At 33.6% G+C, this 23,588-nt stretch overlaps 1 protein-coding gene across 7 annotated transcripts in view; it reads left to right on the top strand.

Annotated features, from left to right (window-relative positions):
* Positions 1–17,985, top strand: part of LOC135849518 (calmodulin-alpha) — a 97,532-nt gene extending 79,547 nt beyond the window's left edge. For all 7 annotated transcript variants that reach the window (XM_065369996.1, XM_065369997.1, XM_065370000.1 and 4 more), the window contains one exon: positions 15,800–17,985. In XM_065369996.1, coding sequence (XP_065226068.1) covers positions 15,800–15,808 — 9 coding nt within the window. In that variant the 3' untranslated portion in view covers positions 15,809–17,985. The remainder of the gene's footprint in view (positions 1–15,799) is intronic.
* Positions 17,986–23,588: the final 5,603 nt, after the last annotated feature.

A 23,588-nucleotide genomic window follows, 5' to 3' on the forward strand; every position in this document is an offset into this window, starting at 1 on the left:
TTTTTATGCCTCTCGAAACTCAAATTCTCAGAGGCTTCCGCCCTCACTTCGCTCGAGCCTGTTCTCTTTTCTTTTTCAAGAGTAAACTTCCTTCAAAAAAACATCCATTCCAATATTAAAATTTTAAAAAACCAAAAAGTAAACACTTTTTGCATTCAAAAAAAAACTCGTTTTCAGGTATCTTGAAATGCAAATTTTCGAAAGTTCGCGTCCTCGCTTCGCTCGGGCCAATTTGCCTCTCATTTTAAAATAAACAAATTTCACATTTTGAGGCCTTCAAAAATCAGAAAAAGAAAAGAAAAATTTTCATAAGTTATATAAATACATGTATTTTATCAATTGGCCAAACTTGATGCATTTTTAATTATTAGAAAAGTTAATAATCAAAGTTACGCTGTTTTTTATATCCGAAGAAGTATCCAGTTCGAAGAGAAGCTTATGAAAAAAATTACAGCCCCCCCAAAAAATGTTTAATTAAAGTATGGGGTGAGCATAGAAAATTGAGAAAAATGGTCTGGAAAAATAGAAAAATTGGTCTGGAAAACCTGGAAAAGTCAGGGAAAATCATTTCCAGAAATGAGTGGACACCCTGTTCAAAAAAAAATCAAAACCTGCTGCGTTTGGTTGAACAACTGTTCAGAAGTTGACCAGGATTTTTCTGTGAAGAGTGGAACATGAATTCCGCTTGGAAATTCAAATTTTGGAATCAGAATTATTTTTCATATTTGTGGAGGAAGATTTGATATTTTTTTATATCCATGTGTCAATATAGGTATTCATTGCGGGGGGGGGGGGAGATTTTGGTTTTTTTTTTTTGAGAATAAAAGCTCTTCATTTGTGCCTGAAACATTTTTGAAATCGAATTTGTCAAGACTTTGTTCGGTAACTTGCTCTCATTTTTCGAGTAAAAGGGAGGAGGAGGAGGGAGGGGGTCAGCTTAAAATTTTCCAATTTTTCAAACCCTTTTTTCAGTGTGTGTAGTAAGTTGTTAGAATTGAATTTTTGAAACCGAAAATATTTTGTTCTAAGTAATGTCATTCAGCCATGTTCGAACCCCCTACCCCTTTCCCCTCATCACCATTCTCTTGCGATAAGATGGAACTAAATTGAATCCTTTTTGAAAGTTCGATTGACCAACAATTGAAATTTGTGAATTGAAGTTTTTTAAAGTCACTTGACTTTCATCTTACAAAGTTTTTTTTTTCAAATGGTTTTTCTTCAAAACACGAGATTATTAATAAAAAAAAATGTTTTGTCATTGCATACTTTTCATCTCAGTTTTCAGTAAAAGAGGGAAGGAGAGGGTATTTTCGAGTCTTTTTGAGCCATATTTCGAGTTTCTAGACGTTTGATTTGAAAAATGATTCGCCTAGGTGTGCTCACTGCCTTCTGTATTGGCTTTCAACCATCATTTTCATCGAAACATTTTTTTAATTGTGTATATAAATGAATGATGATGAGAAGAGTGGCGAGAAAAGGGAAAAAGGTCGTTATTTTTGAATATTAGGATGGTCAAGTTTTCGATCTGACCATTTTTCTGGTGGGGGAGGGGGAGTTTTACGGTTTGAAATAACACGCCGATACTTGCATTCGCTGTACACGGTGATCGATAAGCGTAGCGTACGACGATTTTACGAAAAATACAATTCAGGTCAACCGGCGGCGTATCCGTTTTTGAACGTTATTGTATGCCATGCTGTACATAGACGATGGAGAGAGGGTAGCATGGCACAGCACATCCACAGCTATAGAGCAAAGCTACGTCCTATCTTCTCGTATATTTACGTATAGTAGTACGTTCTACGTTATTTTGTGTTACGAGCGTGTGCATGTGTATGTGTGGTATATTTTGTGGAAGAGTATTTAGCTACAGCTACAGCGCATACATATAGTGTGTGTATTCGGATGACTAAATATGATTAATACGTATTTTCCAAACGCGGGAAATTAATCGACGAATGATGATACGCGAGTCGAATGAGGGGCCGAGGCCGGAGGAGTATACGATGTATTGGGCGAAAGAGCTATAAATGTGTATGTGTACGAGTACATACGTGCAAAACTGGCATTAAAATGACATATAGTGAGATACATTATACGTTCGTATAGACGACTACTACACACGTTAACTGTATATGGAAAAGTGAACGCGTTTTCATTTAGGATTAATGTGTTATATGACGACGAGACGTCCGTTTTTCCAGTTGCCAGAGAAGAAATCCGCGAATCTGGAAAATGCTAACACGTGATGTCATGCCGGGGATTTTTGGACGGATTTTGCGGATTTCGAGCGTAGATAATAATTTATCCGCACGCGTGTGTCGTGTGTTCGTTAATAAGAGAGACAGATGTGGATTTGGAAGATGTACCTAGGTACCTACCTATTTCGTGTGGGCGTTTGAGGTTTAGCGATAATTGGATTGATTTTGTGCGAAATGTCTCTCTCAAATTTTGGAAGATTTTAGATCGTTTCGATTTTTTTCTCCTAAAAATGAGATAGAGTGTTGGCGAATGTACGTGAAAGCGAACGAATGCACAGGATATCCGTTGTCGGTATTCATCTATGGACGCGTCGTGTCGTGTTATCGAGTTGATAATTGATTGCCGAGTGAATAATAATTAAATTCACGAGTTGGTTGGAAAGCTCGCAAGTCATGTCGATGTTCGTTTTCCTGTTGTTGGGTGCGAGAGGCAGAGTTCGATTCGATTCGACCAACCCTGCTGTGTTACTTCGTTGGCTTTTGAATTGAAATGGAATTCAGATGTGGTTTTTCTTCGCAAATTGATCGAGATTGATTTTTATCTAACGTGGGCGTGTTTTTATATATATATTTATTCGTCTAGTTACGATGAGTAGGTTGATTTCTCTGAAATCGTGCTGAAATTTGCCAAGAACGTTGAATCGATTTTGAAAGATGCTGAAATCATCGAACAATGAGAAATTCGCTCGAATAATATTGAAAAATTTAGAGATGAATGAGCGAACTCGCATTGATAGTTTTCTGTTGAATTTTCACGTATTTCGTTGATGCATCAATTTTTTTTGAAAAAATATGATGATTTTGGTTACCATTTTCTACGAAATTTCGAGTTTTAGACAATTTTTTCTTTTCAAGAATTGGAGGTACCTCATAATAAAATCTGCCTGCAACCTTGTACGTCTCTCAATATGAGGAGAAGTGGATTGGCAAAGTCATTGACTTAATTTTGAAAATTTGAAAAGTCGATATTTTGTTGTCAAAATGCTTAGGGATGGCAGACTTTTCGAAAAGGTGGAGGGTCCAGAGATTTTTGTTTCGGGTTACTTCTGCATAAAAAATATATCGCCCCGCCCCCCCCCCCCTCAGTCTCACTAATTTCATTAAATTCTCATCTATACCTATGTAATGTATAAATTATGTGTACGTAGTTACTAGTTAGCCACTTTTTGTAAAAATAATTTCATTTTTCTGTTTCTTTTTTCTCGTTCGTTCTTGGAATGGATTTTATCGTAAATGTTACAGCATTTTATTGTGCAACGCTTTAAAATTACATTATCTAATCGTATTTCCATACTATGGCTTCATTTTGTAATTCGATTTTATTCCATTGTTCTTATTACTTCTCGTATTCTTTAATTATTTTGTATTTTGCGATTGCACGTTTCGGTTTCGGTTATTTGTCATTTTTTGTCGTTGATTTTTCTTTTTGATACGAGGGGGGGGGGAAATCGAATAAAATTTTTTCGAAAGATGGTATTATTGGAAGAAAGAGCATAGAAGAAGGGAGGTTTTGAGTACATTTTCTGATTGCTACATGCATTGTTCGAGGTATTTATTGTTTCGTTTGGAAAATAGTAATATCACTTTGGTTATTGGCTGTGTTTTTTTTTCACGTTTTATATTTATGGGATGTTTTATGGAAAGTGGTGCTGAAACTCTTGAGCGTGTTTATTTTTCTGTTTCATTTTTTAATGGTTTATTATTTTTTTCTCTCTTTTTCTTTTGGCATATTACATTATTTATCTATGTGTACGCGTAGTGTATTATCATCGTACGTACAGAGTACATCGCATACCACATTCATTACGATTATTTGTCATCTTTTTTAATACCTTTTTTTTTTTCTATTTCTCTATATATGCATTCATACATCTTTTACGTATTATGTAGTTATATCTATACGTCGAATTAACGTACGTGCTGACGTATAGGTTGACTACGATGTATATTGATACTCGCTTGTACGTATAATTTTCGCCTTTGACGCGAAGCTTTAAAAGATAGCCGGGCACCAGGTTCGCCATCGTAATTCTGTGTTGCTGTGTTACGGATTTACGGTGTTATGTTTATTTTTTGTGCTCACGGTAGAAGGTGGATGATTGTTTCAAAATGTATTAATGGCTTTTCAACTTCATCGTTGTGAGAATCGCGGTGTGAAGGGTGTGATATCAGACTATATTTCATCGTAAAGACCAGATTAATTGATCATTATTTTTTTAATGAAAATTGTTCCAATGCGGTGTTTCTTGGGTACATTGATTTGGAGGGGAAGGGGACGGGTTCGTCTTTTTTTGATAAAATGTACTTATAATATACTGACTGACTATTCCCTCTGGAGTTATCAGCTTTTTAAAATTACGTTGTCGTATCAGCCATAGCCCATAAGTTATCTAGCGTGTTCCTTTTGAGACCTCTCGAGTCATTGAGTTTCCAAAATGGCGCCATTTCAGATCCATTTAGCTGTTCTTTATCATTTTATTCCTTCGTACAGAGGGTTTGAAAATATACTAATCTCACGAAGGGAAAAATTAGAATTTCAGTACCTTCCTGAACCTCTTTAACTTGAGAAGGGAGATCTCCGAGATGGATCGAAAAAAACCATCCTGGATTTTGATGGAAATTGGCGAAGAAGTTTATTCTGAGTGGGAGACTACCAAGAAAAACTTTGAGCTTTGTCCACCGCACAGAGAGCTGATCCATAAGCACCCGGAGAAGGATCATTTAATTTCAAAAAAATTACGCTATACTTTGAGAACCCATGGCTCAGCCTCCTGTGCGACTTGGAAGATCAAAAATTTCTGGGTAGTCTTTTCAATTTTCGTGAGAATTCAGAGTTTTTTTAATCCATTTTAGAGGCCTTCCAAGTGCTCTAAAAATATTTTAGTGGTAAAAAAGTTGAAAATATGCCATGAGACAATTTTTTAGATTTTTGATGAATTTGAAAAAATTCAAACTTGGCTTATTTCTTGTGAAAATAACAAAATTTGATAAAATCGAGGTAGCAAACTGAAATTTGGTTCATATCCTATTTTCGACTGCCTAAATCGGTTTGTGGTGGTTTGAAGCCGCCAATCTGGAGCTTTCATTCAACCAGTATTTTGATTTTTTAGTTTTCGAAAAACGCATTCAAAATCAAAATGTGAACTTGAACCTGCATTAATCGATTGTTGTGGTCAACTAGATAGTTGATCCTTTTGCAGATGCTGAATTTCATTTGAGCCCTTTTAATACAGTTTTTTAATAACTAGAAAATCTGACGATTTGCTGGAGGCTCCAGAACGGCTCTAAACTGTTATAAATTGTCTTGAGAGGTTATTCAATTTAATCAAATTTTAATATATTTATGTACCTACTCGGAAATGAACTAAATTTTGATTTTTTTAAAAATTTGTCAAAATTGAAATTCACTTCATGAAATTTATCCAGCGTAATACCCGAGAGAATGAGATTTTGAAAATTCAACTATGGTTGCCCTGTACCTAATGTGTGACCGTGTGTAAATTTTGAAATATATTTCACTCCGTTCTGAAATTTGCTGCTGTCAAAGCAAGTTAGAGATAACATCCCTCCTAGCTGCTTTTCCACTTACCTATGTATAAATTACGTTCGTAGTACGCGTACAGTTTAATAATCATAATGGTGAAGTACGTGAAATGAGAGATTATGCAGGAGACAGCCATTCTGTTAGTTTGCATGCACGTATGGCGTAAGTTATTCGGTATACGTGTGTATAAGACAAGCCTAAAGATCATCGTTGTTCTCTGAAACCTGCGAGAAATGTAGAGGACAGAGGTAGCAAAATGAGTATATCTTTATATTATCTCGTCGTATAAGGTAAATAGAGATGCCTTATGTACTCAAAGAATAGGTAGGTATCAAAGGCAGAATTGTAGGTTGAGAAAGAGGGAGATACCTTACGCCTTTTGTACGCTAATATGTGGCCTAGCGATACAGAGTACCTCATCGGAGTGAAGAGTGTTTGTTACAAAGTTACCATGGGAACGTGTACGTTTAGCTTTTGCAGAATGTATATTATAAAGTCGAGTCGTTTAATATGGCACGAGAATTTTCTATAGCATACCGTGACGAAGAGCAAAGAGTGCATAGGCATGAGGCAGGCACACAGGTGTAGGTAAAGGTATATACTTTTGCGATACCTATTAGAAAACGTCGAGAGACACGGACGTCGTCGCCTGCAGCACCTCCTCAGTCACCAAAATCTGGCAGGGTTACTATACACAGGTGTAAAAAAGCAGTAGGTACGTTTGCATTGTAGTATAGGTATAGATTTCGTCGCCGACGCCGAGATTACGACCGACGACGAAGAAAAAAAAAAAGAAAAGGCGAGGAAAAGTGGCACGATGTGGAATGAAGTTGAAGCCGGTCGCTGTCGACGACGATGACGATGATGAGGCAAAAAGGTGAATGGTACGTTTTTCTCCAACGCAAAGTTCCCTTCAGCTTGGGCTTCGGCTTCCATCGGCCCTTGGTGAAAGAGAGAAAGGCGCGGTGGCGTATAAAAAGGTGACGTGTGTCTGGGTGTTAAAGCCAACGTACGTGTGTGTCATTTATAAAGCTCTATATATTCCGCCAATGTCGTGTATACAACGACGACGACGACGACGAACCTCCCAACCTTTAATATACACGTAAAGAGAGAGAAAGATATTTGCATGTTTTACCTACATATATATAGTATATGCATAACTTTATAGGTCTGATGGTATATAGAGTAGAGGTATGTACTGTGTGTGTATGATGAGCAGGAGCAGACGCCGACGACGACGACGACTATGCGAAAAATGATCCTCTATTCTACGTCAAAATGGTGTACTACGAGTACAATATTACGCGTTATGTGTTATGTATTATGACGTTGATGAATACTAAGTAGGTTAGAAAACGACGAGTATGTGTTGTGTGCAGATGGGGTTTAAAATTCGGTGGCGTGTTGGAGAAATAAGATTGCGATGATACCCTTCTACTCGTATTCGTCCTCCTGTTCTCGAATGAAATAGATGGTAAAAACGCCACGAATGCCTGCACGAATGTCGTGCATCGCAGGTATGATGATCGAGATATCAAAGTGCGAGGTTTTTTGGGGTCTTTGGCATGTGCTAGAATGATCAGGAGTCATGATGCAGGGCGTGGAAAGCTATGTATTTGTGAAAGAATGCTGCAATAATGAGTCAATGAAGTGTTCGAAGATCTTACTTGAACTCAATTTTCAAGATTTCCCTAAAGATGACTGTTTTCGAAATTGAAATGGTAGGAGTTTTGAAATCCTCGGGTTCTAAAAACCATCGACATAATGTAGGGCATTGAGTTGGATTCAACCTAATAGATTTTGTGCTCAAAGATGCTCATGTTTCAACTCCCCTGAGTGATGAGGGTGCTGGATGACAAGATGCGGTCTCAGCAAAAAGCAGCTTGGCCTTTGAGGTGTGAAGTGTTGACTTTTCAGAGAATATTGGAAGATTTAATGAAACCCTCAAAATAACTCGTTAGTCAAATCGTTCTTTTTTAAGGTTTTCATCATTTTTTCGCAATCATTGCAAAGAATGACCTATTATTTATGAAAGTTTCAGGATGTCTACCAGGTAGCTAAAAAGTCGAAATTTTGAAAACCCTGAGTTTGACATTCTAAGTACTTACATAGTTACTTCACTCAAGTGTTGCCAACCCTATTATTGAAAAATCATATCATTTATTTTCTTCATTCGCCTATTTTCAAGCATTGTGATCTGATAACTGAGCCACTCAGATTCCTCTGTTTTGTTGGTGATTTTTTTTTTTTTGTATAAAATCTGTAGAATGTTTTGTACTTATGGGCAGGGTGTCCATTCTCCTGGAAAATCTGGGAAAAAAGTCTGAGAATTTTTTAATTTTCACGCATAATCCTTGGAAATTTGAAAAAACGATCAATTGCAAATTTCGGATAAAGGCCTGTGATGGGAGAAAAACATTATTTTTTACTTCTCGAAACACAAATTTTCAAAAGCAAAATGAAAATTTCTAGATAATGAAAATCAAGTTTTAAAGCCAAAAAATGAACTCACAAAAAACATCGTTTTTTATGCCTCTGGAAATTCTAATTTACAAGAGCTTTCAATTTTCATCCTCGCTTGGGTCTGTTCTGTTTTCTTTTTTGAGATCAACTTCTTTCAAAACAAAAAAACATTATTGAAATCCTAAAATTTTTGAGCCAAAAAATAAACTATTCGTCCTCACATTAAAAAACCTCGTTTTTATGCCTCTCAAAATACAAATTTTCAGAAGCTTTGGCTCGAGCTTGTTCTCTCTTTTTTTCAAAAAAACGTGATTCCAATTCTAAAATTTTAATAACCAAAAAATAAACTCCTCGCATTTGAAAAAATCCTAGTTTTTAGGCATCTCGAAATTAGGCTTCCAAAAATCCAAAAAAGAAAAACAATTCTCATAATAAGTCATGAATATTGTATCAATTGGCAAAATTGATGTTTTTCTACCACATCAATTCACAAATTTTCATTCGACACAACCCCATCCCAAAAACCTAAAAATAGCTTCTACTTTGGAAATGGGGCCCAACATGACATCTGCCCCGGGCTCGCATCGGCTCTGCTATTTTTTTGTCATTTTCATACTGGAATAAATAAAAACGTATTTTCCATTTTTGGTATTTCATTCGGCATTTTTGTGTACCCAATTTACCACCCCCCCACCCCTCCATCCTCAGAAAATTTGGAACGCAACGCCACTGTTTGCATGTTGGAAATTTTTTTAATTGAGAAAGTTTATAATAAAAGTTCAGCTGTTTTTTATATCCGAAGAAGTAGTTATCCGGTTCGAAGAGAAACTTATAAAAAAATTACCCCCCCCCCACTTAATTAAAGTCTGGTGTAAGTGTACAAAATTGGAAAAAATGGTCTGGAAACCCTGGAAAATACAGGTAAAATGACATTGCCAAAAATAACGGACACCCTGTACATACGCAGGGTGTCTAACAGGTACTGCAGGTACTGCAAGTACTGTAAAAGTACTGCATTGAAATCCTCGGTACTGTAAGTACTGCGAAGTACTGCATTTTGTCTGAAAAGTACTGTATTTTTTCTCAGGATCATTGATTTAAAATTTTTCAAAAACCTCAAAATGAATTAATTGGTTGAAAATTGAAAAAAATATGTTCATTTTGTACCTCAAAAGATGGCAACACTTGTTAAATTAATTCTTGTAAAAATGAATTTAATCGACAAATTCCAACAGATTCAAAAAAATGTTTTTTCTTTGGGGGGGGGGAGGGTCGGTGTAAGCTGGATAAAAAAAAGAAGGTAATGCAAAAGGTACTGTAAAAGTACTGCATTTCTTCGGAGAAATTTTGTTAGACACCCTGATACGAGGTCTGGCAATTAAGTTCCAGGAAGTGCTTCTGAGAGGTAGAGATACAACACTGGTGTGCTCGCAAACACATTGTTGTGTAGATTAGACCTTCCTTTAATACTGCTATAAGTTTCAAGTCGATCGGGTGAATTTTGCGGGATCTATGGCTGCTTAAAGTGAACAACTTTCAAGGTCACGTCGCAAAATTTTAAGGGGTGACTTGAGGAGGATGCTTGAGTCAGGGAGATCAGATTTTGAGTTGGGGGAGAGGTAAATGTCTTGAAAGGTCAAACGCAATGTTTAAAAAAATTAAGGAAATGTTTGAGGAAGATCAGGTGATCAAAACCTCACAAAAAGTAGGCCATGAGATTTTTGTTGCCAAGTGGCTGTGAGGAAATGTCCTCTGAGGTGAGTAAAAAAAATTTTCAAAGGAGATTGACCTCATAAGTTGTTATTGTGGTCTTCCTTCAACTCAAAGCATCGTATTTTTACTCAATGCTCCCATTTAGAAACCTGTTTTGTGTCCCTCAGAGGTGAATTTTTCAAAATTTGAGTGGATATTTTTGAGTCCTCCTCAAAAATGCAATGGATGTTGATTCTCAGGTAAAAACCAACTGAGAATGAAGTAGAGGTCCCTAGGAATCAAATCTGGGGTGTAGAAATAGTGAGGAGACACTAAGATGTCTTGAGGAGGTGACCAATCCTCCAAGAAGTAATTTGCAACCCTCCTTTTTACGACGAGGTACCAAAAGTTACTTTGGAAAAATACTCACAGAAAAAAAACGGAACAACCTACGGCATTGAAACTTTGAACATTACTAAAGGAAGGTCCAATCTACTGGACAACATGTTCGCGAACACTCCAGGGTTGCATCTTCTACCTCTCAGAATGGCTTCCCGGAACTTAGTTGCCAGACCTCGTACATACAAATATTCCTGTTTTAGAAATTCAGCTGCATACTGCAACCCTCACGAAAATATGGCCAAGTTTGAGAGTAGGTACCGCAAAAATACATTATCGTATAATACGAAGCATAGATAGATATAGGCACTTGTATATACTTATGTAAGTGGTCGAAATATAGTACCCACAACGGAAAAAATTTCACCGTCCGAGGGAATTCTCATTTTGTACCCGCACTCGGTCGCCTGCCTTTCTTCTTCTAATCTTTCAACTTTATTACTCGAGTCGTAAAATTTTAGTACAACGTTATAAACTTACTAAAAATGAGCAGAATATACGAAGAGAAAGAGAAGCAGGTCACTGTGTATAACCGGGCGCGATACAGGGATGATTTTCTGCGAGAGGGCATTCGCGAGTAAAAAGGATGTTCAGGCCGGGGATAATATTTCAAATCTCGAACGACCAAAGCGACGAACGCCTACCAAGACGTGGTTTTTTTTTACTGCTCTGTGGAATTTTCCAGTATGCGTTCGTATAGTACGATATAACGAAAGTAGCTCAGTATGAGACTCGAGTATCGCATCCCTTTTTCTCATTCGCCCTACGTATAGTTCTTGTATTATCGTAGTTGCGGTTATTTTTTTTCGTTTTCCTTTTTTATTATTATTATTTTTATTTAACGCGGTTGTTTCTGTTGAGAACGAGAGAGCCGGATAAGTATAGAGAGGTTTTTACCAAATTAATTCGAAGGATTTGGTAGGATAGATGCGGGCGGGGAGGTGTGGGTGAGGAAGGAAGAGGAAAATACTAGCATGCTGAGAGATATTCTCTAACGTAATTGGGTTTTCGCTTCTGTTTCTTTTATTTTTTTCTCACAGAGGGTCTTTTGAACTGGAATTCGTTGAATTGTACAAACGAAGAAAAGCCTCTCGAAGTTGTATTCAGTTCAGGATTTTAGTTGAGTTTTGGATTTTATTGGCAAGTTTTACAACTGATAGAGTATTTTTAAAAATCAGTTCAGATGATTCGAATTTGGTTCGAGAAGCTGTTTCAATTTACTGCACGTTTCAGTTAGATTAATTTCTGCTTCAGAACTATCTTAGTGGACTGGAAAAATATTAAAATCATTGACACCCCAAAGTGAAGGGACAATTTTTCAGAATATTTTGGTAGATGAAAATTGCCTGCAGCTTAAGTTTTTATTCAAGAGATTGAAGTCAAATAACGTTCAAATTCGTTCCAAAAATTACATTTTGAACCTACAACAGAATTATTATTTGTGAAAATTATAAAATACAGAAAACGACGAGTGTTGATTTTTGACCAAAGTCTGAGCTCGAACACGATCCTTACGTAGGACAAGATTATTCGATTTCGTGTTATTTTTTATCATCATTTTACGATTTTTTCTGTCCTTTTTTTTTCTAAGGCGGTACACGACGAACCAGTGTTGCCAATTTAGCGATTTTCCCGCCATTCCTAGCGATTTTGAATATAGAAAACCGCCATAAATTGTCAATCTAGCGGCTAGCGGGAAGTCTAGCGTTTTTGACTTCATGACCACTTTTACCATTTCAACTCACTAATTCAGCATTTCAGCTAAAAAATATTGAAATTTTGAGAAAAAAAATCAATGAAATTCAATTTTTGTTAAACCCATCCACTCGATTTCATCTATTCTTAGGTAATTTTTGAATAATTTCACTGTTTTCCAGTTTTCAGTTATTTTTGTACAATTTTCAAATTTTAACAAAATGAATCTTCATCAGTTTTGTATTTTTTACATGGCTTGGGGTTATAAAAAATGATGAAAATCTAGCGGGAAGTCTAGCGATTTTGCTATAGGGAATTTAGCGGTTTTTAGCGGTTTTTAGCGGTTTTTTAGGATCAATCTGGCGGGATTTTTCAATATGACATTGGCAACACTGCGACGAACGACGCGATGGTTTCCATTCGCTAACGTGTATGTAATTTGATTTGCGTTTAGAGAGCTATACGAATGCGAAAAAAAAGAGTCGTCTATGTCGAGTAAATACGCGTATGTTGGTTGAAGTGGATAAGGAGAGAAGACAGAGAAAGGGGGGAATATGCGTGTAATAAAGAAAACACACGCGTACGATACACGAACGAGGTAAAGGGATGCGTGCAGTGGAAAGAAAATACCTCGAAGGCGAGAAAGTAGAAAAGCAAACGTTGGAAATATTCTTTCAATAACATCACCCTTTCGTGTAGTCGACTATATGTGGCCATGGTACGAGTAAAATTTGTTCGTTTTTGCGAAAGAGAGAGAAAATGATGAAAAAAATAGGCGAAGAAAAGCGTATATCTACTCGTGTTGTAGGTACTCTTGTAAGGGTTGTCGTTGATGCGAGTGTGTGTTTTGTGTAGAAAAATATACATCAGTGGACGATGATATCGAACATGGAGTCTGTTTTTGCGGAGTCGACTGTCGAGTATTCTTTCAGCTTTTAATAAGAGTGTGTACAAAATTAGAAGGAGCCGAGGAGAAATAAGAATAAGAGAGTTCTTTTAGCACAAGTACGTACTAAGGTGACTCGAAACTCTCTTAATGAAGAAGTATTTTTGAAAGTCTCTTTCATACGTACTTTAAAAATATTCATGAAGGGTTGTAAAGTGCAAATTTTTGATTTTTATGCTTAGCTGGCTTAGTTTTTCTAGAGTGAAGGGTAGGGGTGCCTTGAAGTAAAAATCGTGATGGAATTTAGAAAAGTATTTTTTAAATGTTGTCTTCTTCATTCGACCATAAAAAATTCTTTCTTTTGAATTAATTTTTATCGCTGTAAATTTTGTAAATTTTCCATTCGAAAGGGTTGATTTGAAATCTTGTAGTTTTTTTGCAATTTAGTGAAAATCGTCGATCCAATTTGCTGAAATGATTTTAAATCAAAAATGTGATTGTTTGATAATTATTTAAATGAAAAGTACGAGTATATTATCAGGCATTGATCACGCCTCTAAAAATGATAATCCATTAGCTCATTCATATTACTCATTCTTTCCCATGAACATTTATCATTTTAGTAAGAAGTTATAATCAACACTTCAAAGCTCGCAATTTCCCTGAAATATCGCAGATGGAATCTTTTGTTGTTTTTACACTAAAAATGACCACCATTTTGTTCGCTGAGAATTACAACTTTTTCACCAAAAGCTCGTCAATGTCCGATGATCATTATTTTCACAAAACATAGTCGTTTTTTCACTGAAAATCGTCCTTTTTCACTAAGAATATCACGTTTCCTCGCTAAGATGGAAATTTCTCTGTTTTTTCACCAATAATAGTCAACCTCATCCCCCTCCCACCACTTCCAAAAAAAAATTACAATTTTCTTCATTTTAAAATCTGTCGTTTTGGGTTTTTTTACTGAAAATGTTCACAAACTTTTTCATTAGAAAATCATCATTTTTATTTGAAATATCTTCATCTTCGTTTAGGACCTAAACGATTTAATTTTGTTGAAAATCTCTACCTACACAAAATTTTTTTTTTTGAAATTCCAAAAAAAATGAAAACAAGAAAAAATATTGAAACAGCTTCGTTTCTTGCTAAATAATGCTAAAAAATGCTGTTTCTTTCAAAAAATCCCAAGAAGTCTCATTTTTCCCCCAAAAAAACTGACTTTTTGCCCAGAATTGTCAAAAATATAAAAACTGACGCCTTTTTGACACAATTTGCGAAAAAGTATCACTTTTTAGCCAATAATTGCCCAAAAGTCCCGCTTTGTGCTAAAACTGACAAAAAATCTCACTTTAGCTGAATTGCTTAAAAATACCTACCTATCACTTTATTCATCCTAAAATTGTGTACTCCGAAGTCTGACTTTTTTGCGAAATGTTTCCAAAACGTCCCGATAGTCTTGCAGCTAAAATCATCAAAGGCTTGCATTTTCCCAATTCAGTCTGAAAAATTGCTAAGAAGCCTTGTTTTTTGCTAAAATTAATGTCGAAGTCTCTTTTTCTGTCAAAAATAGCATAAAGTCTCGTCCTTTGTCTGAATTGTCAAGAAGTCTCGTTTTTTTTCTTTGTTTTTTGCCAAAATTTGTAGGCTTTGTGTCGAAAATTTCTTCAAGTCTTCCTGTTTTCCAAAAATTATCCCAGTAAGTCGCTTTTTTGCCAAAAATTGCTAAAAAGCCCATTCTTTGGCTGAAATTTTCAAAAGTCTTGCTTTTAGCCAGAAGTAGCAAAAAATCTCACTTTAATTGCACTCGGTTTTTTTTGAATGAAATAAATGAAAAAACTTGAAAATATGGGCATTAAAATTTTAAACACTTGAATTAGAACTTTCAAAGTGAAAGCTCAGTTTCTCAAGATTAGTACGAAAGTTGAAAACCACAATTTAGGAATTTGAAAAAAATACTGCGAAGACACCTTGACTAATTTTCAAAATAGCTGGATAAAAAAATTTTAAAAAAATCATAAGAGGAGTGTGGCTTATTAATTGCTTATAATTCTATGATGGCGTTTAGAGTTCGAAAATTGGCTCATTTTTTGGATTCCCTTCACCTCTGCCACTGTATGGTCAGTTTTCAATACGACTTCTTAGTGCTTCGCTAGCTTCCCCCTCCCCTTCAATTTGGAAAACTCGATAAACGATGAAAATCTGATACGAAATGTCGATTCCTACTAATGCGAGGTTGCTGAGTTCAAATATTCGTGAATTTTTTGAGAATTCGACCCCTCAGAATGTGGACATCCAGTCGCTCACTTTTTCCAAAATACTCAAAAAATTTATAATTTGTGCTCATATATGCGTAGATGGGGAAGGGAAAAGGGTAGCTGGTTACATTTTGAGAGTAGGTAAGCTCATCGAAACGTGAAACTCATGCCAGTAATACGACAGGATATCGAAATAGTGTATCGTTGACTCGTTATTCGTTCCTGCATGGTCGCGTAAATTGGTCGACATTCGCAGTTTGAAAGGGAATGAGTGTGAGAGAGACTATTAACCAGAAAGCGAACATGAGATAGAGTCTCAAAAGTTGAGAAAACAGTGCAAAAAAAATCCGAGCAACCTGACGCCTCGAGCTTTTAATGCTTCGCTTGAGTTTTTTTTTCATATACATTTTTTTTCGTGCGAATATGATTTTTTCCATTCTTATTCGTATACGTACAAGATGGAAAAAAATCGTGTAATTTTTTCGTCTTTTTTTTTTGTTGTTAATTTTAAGAGTAAAAAAAAAACAGAAACTTGCAATTTATATTGGAAACGAAATAATATGTATTTTTTTTCTTTTTTCTTCAAATTATGTTACAGAATTCGTGACCATGATGACATCTAAGTGAAACCGTCGTACCAACAAATATGAAAAAAATGTTAAAACAAACCTGCATTTTCTTTGCTTTCCGAAATGTGAATACCACACATTCGAGCTAGTGGAAAGACTCACTTTATCTATTTGTTGAACATTATTTTTTCTTCATAATTTTTTTCGTTTTTTTTTTCTTTTTCGTTTATAAAATTTGTTATAGCTCGTTTAATTATTGAATAAATTACTACATCCGGTTTTTTTCTCTCTTTCTAAGTTATATATCGCGGAATCTTGTAATAATTTCTTTGATTGGGTAATTTAAAAATAAATGTTTCAGAGAATGAAACCAATAAAAGGAATTGGCGTATTTTTTTTCGGTTTTTTTCTTTTTCATTTTTTTCTTTCTTTCTTTCTTTGGTAATCATTGTTTATGTAATGAAATTTTAATGAAAGCGTTATCGCCTGCATTTGCACTTTTTTCGCCTTATAAAATTCGCTACTATAAGGAAAAATTTTTCTCGCTGTTTTTACTATTCTCTCTCTCTATCTCTCTCTTTCAACAAAAGGAAAAAAAACTAGTAGGTTCACCAGGTTTATTTTTTCTATCGATCGCGAATGTAATCCATTTTTTTTCGTTCTTATGGTATTTGGAAGTTGAAAAAAAAATTCTCATTTTGTTTCTCTTTTTTTTTCTTTTTTTTTTCGTTTTAACTGTGTTAGTGTTTTATTTAGGAAACCTATTCGGTAACACATTCCTTCAGGTATTTAAAGTAAATTCGTGAGTATATACTAAAATGTCTGTGCGAAATATGTTTTATTATATACGTCTTTATCTTTAAAAAATTTTAATTATTGTAATTTAAAAGACACATTAAATGTTTTTTTTTTCTCTTCACTTACTGATTATTATTAATTTTATTATTTTACGTACATAATTTTAAATTTATTGATTATTATGTTTACTACTATATTATAATTATTATTTATTGTAATGTGATAAAAAATACACCTTGTTTCAAAATCATTCATATGCCAGAGTTGTTTTGTGTGTGTGGGACGGATACGTACGGTATATTTTTTTGGTACAAAGCCACGCCACGCCAGCGGCGCCAAGTTAACCAAAAAAATATACGTAAAAGAAGTCAGAAAGGGGGGAAGGTGGGAGGGGATAAAGGATAAAAGGAGCTTGAAAAATTAAGATAAATGGAAGTATAAAAGCTCTATATTTTTTCAAACAACAACAACCAAAAAAAAAAAAAGAATGAAAAAAATGAGAATCACGGAAGAATACAAAATAATCGACTGAAATATACGTTTTTTTTAAAAAAAAAATATATCCAAGAAAAAAGTCTAGTCATGCCCAATACCGGTGTACTTTGAAGAAATTTACGAGAAATGAAGATCGGGGCAAAATGAGAGAAATCACGACGCGGATTTCATTTTCATTTTATTCGATGGAATAATAAATGAAAAACAAAAAAAAAATGGCCCAAAAGTACGTAAAACACGAAGTTGAAACAACGTTCCGTGTACCGGTATTGATTTATTTTTTTCTTTTTTTTTTCTGTATCTCGTTCGAACTTGGAAAAAAAATACCAACTAAGCACAAAATCGATGTTTTTCTCGTATTGGAATTCGTAAGACGCGGGGGATTTATGGAATTGATTTGGGCTTGCTCAAATTTCAGCGTAGGTAGTTTTCTATTATGAAATTCATTAATCATTTTACTATGGAAGAGTAAAAAAAAAATACAAGTTTTACCTTTTTTGATTTTACCTACCTTTCAAAATAGAGATCGATCCGGTTGAAATTTTTTTTTGTTTTTTTTCGAAGACATGTTAACGCTGAAAGCTTTTCCATCTTTATTTTTTTTTTAAATTTTATTATTTATTTATGTTATCAGAATGGTTCAGATCGTTACATGTGTGTAAATTTAAGATTGTTATAAAGTACTTGAAGATGAAAAAAAAAAGTTGTAGTCCGTATTATACATACTTCAAAAATCACCTTTTAAAATTTTTTTTCGCCTAATTTTATTTATTGGAAATATATATCAGTTCGCGCTATTTAATGTTTACAATAGAAATATTTTAGAAATAAAATTTTGAAATTTGTTGTAAACGTTTTTTTTATTTTGTTAAAACGTGTAATCATGTTGAAAAACCTAGTAAAGCAAATTTTGTGGATTGTATTTGAATTTTAATAACCGAGAATGGCAGGTGAAGTGGTATTTTGGTGATCAGCGGGTAGAGAGGAGGGGAGGAGATGACGGAATTTTAGGGTTCGTTTAGATTAGTTACCTACTTAAATATTGTGTTTTTTTTTTGGTCAAAAGGTATCCTGCTAATTGAATCTGGGAAAGAGGAGAACTTAAGCTGAGAAATTTGATGGTAACTTGAAAATGAACAATTGTGCTGGGAATTGAGCAATTCTTGGAAATTAATTTTTTGAATTTTGAAATGAAATGAAACGAGAGAATCTGAAATATTTGTTTATGTGATGCTCGCATTTTTTGATAGAAAATGAGGAAAAAGTAAAAGAAAGCTTTCTAAGTTAATAATTTATTGTGAGTTTTTTTTTTTGTTTTTTTTTTTTTTTGTTGGAAACTATGAATGGTTTTGAAAAAATGGTCGATATAAAAATGAAGGAATTTCTAATTTTGTGAAACGAAATGCTTCACCAAGTGATATCTAAAATCATCAAAATTTATTGTATTAGTCTTAAAATAAATCTGAGATATTACATTTTTTTTTGGATCATTAAGTAAAAATTGAGCCTTCATGTTGAAAAATGTGAAAATTTTCAGAAGACAAACGTTGAAATTTCAAAAAAAAAATCATACCATAGTTACTTTCAACTTTTATTCCTAATAAAAATCCTTTATTAATCTACAAAAGAGGATGAGAAACTTCCCAAAAAAAAAAAAGGCACATTTGGAGTACATACTCTCCGAATGCTTATGAAAATTTAATCTCCTAGGTTAATTATAATGAGCTTCTGGAATGCTACAAAATACGAAAGCATCTGAAAAATTCGAGGATTGAAAATGACAGCCTGCTATAAATGTTCATTCTGAACTTCAGTTTCCCTCGAGATTTTTTAATTTTGAATTTCAAAAAATGTGAAAACCCCTGCTACCTCCCTCTCCTCTTTTATTACTCCAAAACGTCTAATTTTGAATATGTCATGTAACTTTGGATTTTTTGAGGTACAAAAATATATTTGGTGACAAATTGTTTCGCCTGATGTGGGTAAAATTATTCTCCATATTCTTCTAGTTCATCTATGTACGAGTATATCGATTTTTCGGCTCCAAATAATGTTGAGAATTCAACTGGGAATAATCTTTGCGAAGGCTTTCGACTACGATACAGCCTTTGAAGCTCTTGTTAATGAATTCTTCGTGGTGGTTTTTATCAAGATAATAAATAATTGATGGGAATTTGCCTACGTTTTCTATCCCTATCAACCCACCTGCTCAGCTGCCTACCTATTTGTGGAGGTAAGTAGGTGAATCGACTCAGAACTTGTGTATAGGACTATAGGTACAGTTTGTTATTGAATTTTAAAAATATCGAGACTCGATGTAGGATATTTTGTAAAGTTCGCAATACCTACCTATTAAAAAAAGGGGGAAAAGGTAAGTAAATGCTACGTACACTTTTTACAAGCTCATCGGCATCGGCTGTCGTCGTTATGCTGCTTGTTTTTAGATCAATGTTCAGGTGTAAATTTCTACCTGCGTTATGCGTTCTGCGCAGTACAAGTAAATGTTCAGTATGAAAGTTTGAAAGAAACTGCGATTTTTATTAATGGTTGGTTTTTAATGAAACGACTCAGAAACGAGCTTTGTTATGGGATGTTTCAACGTTCTTTACTCCAGCTCGTGATAATGGGTTTTCATGTTGGAAATTTTATAGATGCTCGGACCAAATTAGAAATTTACTTCTATCAAACTCTAATGCTAATATTTCTGTGTTCCTGAGACCGATAATATAATTTTTCAAAATTGGAAAAATTCAGTTATTTTTTTTCCTAAATTTGTGCCACAAAACAATTTTTAAAAAGCTTATACCAAAAATACCAGTTTAAATACCTAGGTACCATTTTTATCTAAATGCGAACAGAAGTGCATTTTTTTTCACAATTTTAGCCAAAAATGCTCATTTCTTCAAAATTTGAAATTGAATCTCTATAACTTGGAATTTTATTGTGAATTTTAGTGGGCAGATTTGAACAAAAAATGGTGAACTGAAAACCTCGTTTTCTGAAGTTCATTATCACTTTTTTATTTTATCATTTCCAAAATGTGCCTTTTATTTTTCTAAGAAGAATAAGGCAGTTTTTTTCGAATTGAAACCACAGAACCTCATTTTTAAAGATGAATGAAGTGATCAATTTGAAGGAAAGGAACATTCGATTCGCTGATGATGATTTTACTCAAAATAGTATCCGTTTTTAAAGTTTTGGACTAAAAATGCATTTTTTTCAAAATCTGAAGCATAAATCATTTTTTCGAATGTCTGGAATGAAAAATGTAAATTTTTCAAAATTTAAAACGAAAAATGGCATTTATTTTACAAAAAGAAAAAAATCGGAGTTTCCACACATGTAAACCAAAAACATCATTTTTTATGAATTTGAAGCTATAGCATGTTTTTTTTCACTGGTATTGAACTCCTTTTTTCAAATTAAACCAAATTATTTTTTGGTGTTTCAAACTAAAAATGTTCAGGGTGTCTAACACTCCTATTTATCCTATATATCCTATAAAAGTCCTTTTATTTGCCTATGACACCTTTTTGTCCTTTTAGTGTCCTATTTTTCAACAATTTTATCCAAAAGTCCTATTTTTTTCCAATATGACTTTTTCAAATTTTCAATATTTCCCACTTTCTTTCCGGAATTTTGAACTTGTAGAAAAGTGCTGATTTGTCGACTTTTACACATTTTTGAGAGCTTCTGCCCTCGCTTCGCTCGGGCTATTTGCTTTTACTTTTCCCAATATGTAAATTATTGTTCAAATTCAAGAAATGTTCAAAGTTTGAATCAGAAAGATAAACTCCTCCTTCTTTACCAAATTACCGATTTCTTTTTACTTCTCAGCAAAACATGAATTTTTGAAAACTTTTAGCCTTGCTTCACTCGGGTTTATTTGCTTTTCTTTTCTTTTTGTTGAATTGGGGTGTTGAATCATCATTTTTAAATTTGAAGATTTTGTAGCAAAATATAGGTAACTTATCACTCAAAAAAACATCGTTTTTATACCTCTCAAAATACTGAATTTCTAAAGCTTTTGCCCTCGCTTCGCTCGGGCCCGTTAGCTTTACATTTTCAAAGAAAATCATAATTCAAATTTTAAAATTTTGAAGCAAAACATTCGAAAAATTTGTGCTTTTTTCCAAATTTTCCATTAATTTTTTTACATTTTTTAAAAATTTGTTAGTTTGAAACAAGTTTTTTATTCACCAAATTTCATTACATTAACAAGAACCTAAATATATACATCAAAAATTGTAATGATAAAATTACCTTTTCGACGTACGCTTGCTTGAAAATAATCTTGGGATGTTTGAAGGCATTGGATAAGCGAAAAATTTGAATGTAAAGTTTTGCCTCGCCCACTGCATGCCTCCCCCTCTTGAAAAATACCAAGTGTTCAAAAACTGTCCTGTTAAAAGTCCCGCTAAAATTCCTGTCGCTAAAAACTTGAATAAAAATTTTGACTCCCCCCCCCCCCAATACATTACAAAATTCCACAGTAATGCTGGAAAAATGACCTGCTGAAAGTCCTGCTAAAAGTCCTATAAAAGTCCTATTTTTTCATTTTGAAATTTTGTTAGACACCCTGATGTTATTTACCTATTTTCCAAAAAAATCTATTCCCCAAATTTGATGAACCAGAGTAACTCACTTTTATTTCCAAATGTGAAAAAAATTCCTTTTTTTCTTCTTCAAAATTTTAACCAAAAACCTATATTTTTCAACGTTTTGGATTAAAAATTGCATATTTTTTTTTGAAATTCTGAGCCAAAAGTAGGTTTTTTTACACGGATTTTGGCAGATTTTCGAGAATCTGGATTTTGGCAGATTTTCGAGAATCTGGATTTTGGCAGATTTAAAATCCACGAGAATCTGCAAGGATAGTAGCTTTTGAAAATGGATTACGGATTTTACTTGAAGAGAGAAGACTTCTGATGTTTTGAAAGTTTGTGGTGAGGATCTAAAAAGTGTTTAAAACGTCCAAAAACCAGATTTTCGAGAATCCGTGTAAAAAAAACATACTTAATTTTGCTCATGTTCCAAAAAAAATACCCATTTCTTTAAATTCAAACCAAAAACACAAAAAACACAATTTTTCCTAAATTTGTACCAATCATGTATTTTTTTAAAAAAAATTTGAACCAAAAACCCCTGTTCTAAAATTTTGAACTAAATTTATTATTTTTTTTTTCAAATTTGGGTAAATCCACAATTCTATTTATTTTCCAACAAAAAAAACTAAATTTTCTTCAGATTCAAACCAACGAAACAGTTTTTTTTAAAGTTTTTTTTTCACCAACATTTGAGCCAAAAACTTTTTTTTCTTTCGATGTTTCGGTAAACTAAGAAAACCATTTACTTAAATTTCATTTTGATACCTAAATATGGAAAATAAATTTTGAAGGCTCAGACTCAGACCTCTATTAAAAACATTAGGTACCTACCTAATTACATTCTAAAGAGGGCCGAAAAGCCATCACTGTTCTTGTTGTTTTAAACTAAAAATTCAATTTGTTTGGGTTTCAAACAGAGTACCTACTTAATACGTATTATTTCTTTTTCACACCTATAAATTATCATTCATTTTTGAAAAATACAAAAATACATCTTTTCTCTAAATTAAAACCAATGACACTTATGTAATTCATTTTCTAAATTCGTTTTTTCACTAAAGTGAAAATCATGTCACTTTTCTCGAAATTTTAATCAAAAACATTTTTCTTAAAAATTTCGATCTAGTCTGGAATTTTTTTCTTCAAAATTTGAATTGAAATTACATCGTTTTTTTCAAGAAGACAGAAATTTTACCAACCTTTACCATTTGAGTATTTTTAGAAAGATAAAAATGCTTCTTTTCTCCAAATTAAAACTCATCATTTCTTTTTTAAATTTTAATCATCGAACCAAAAATGCAATTTAATTTCAAAAAAAAAGTAAAAACAAATGAAAAATATAATTTTTGTGCAAATTATCTCCAAGCATGTAATTTTTTTAAAATTTTGATCATTTATACCTACCTCTACCAAATTGCCATTTTTTCAAATTTCGTGTTATATGCTGATAAAGACAAGAAATCCCAGCATTCCTATAATACCTACCTACATAAAATGGCGACAATAATCTTTTTTGTTTCATTTTTTAAAAAGAAAAATCAGGCTAAAACTAATCAGGATATAGTCGGGATTGGTTTATCGAAAATCTCGAAACGTAGGTTTAATCTTTGTACGAGTATATAAATCCAATTTTCATCGAAATTGGATTTAGACTCTCCCTTTTCTCATTGGTTCTTATATATACGAATGTGGTTAGATTTGAAAAATTAAATGCCCCTGAAGGAAGCTTACAAATTTTATAGATTTTATATCACGTGGTGTATCCGGTAAATTTGAGTATAGGGAAAGTAATCCTCACATCTACGAACAAAAAATTGTATACCACTTTTACAGAAATACCCACGATACACGGCGCAACGTATGGTAAATATCTTCGATAAATTAAATCAATCCGGCATTTATCTAAAATAAGTATACT

This window comes from Planococcus citri, chromosome 5 (genome assembly GCF_950023065.1).
Source record: "Planococcus citri chromosome 5, ihPlaCitr1.1, whole genome shotgun sequence".
In the NCBI taxonomy this organism is placed as follows: domain Eukaryota; kingdom Metazoa; phylum Arthropoda; class Insecta; order Hemiptera; family Pseudococcidae; genus Planococcus; species Planococcus citri.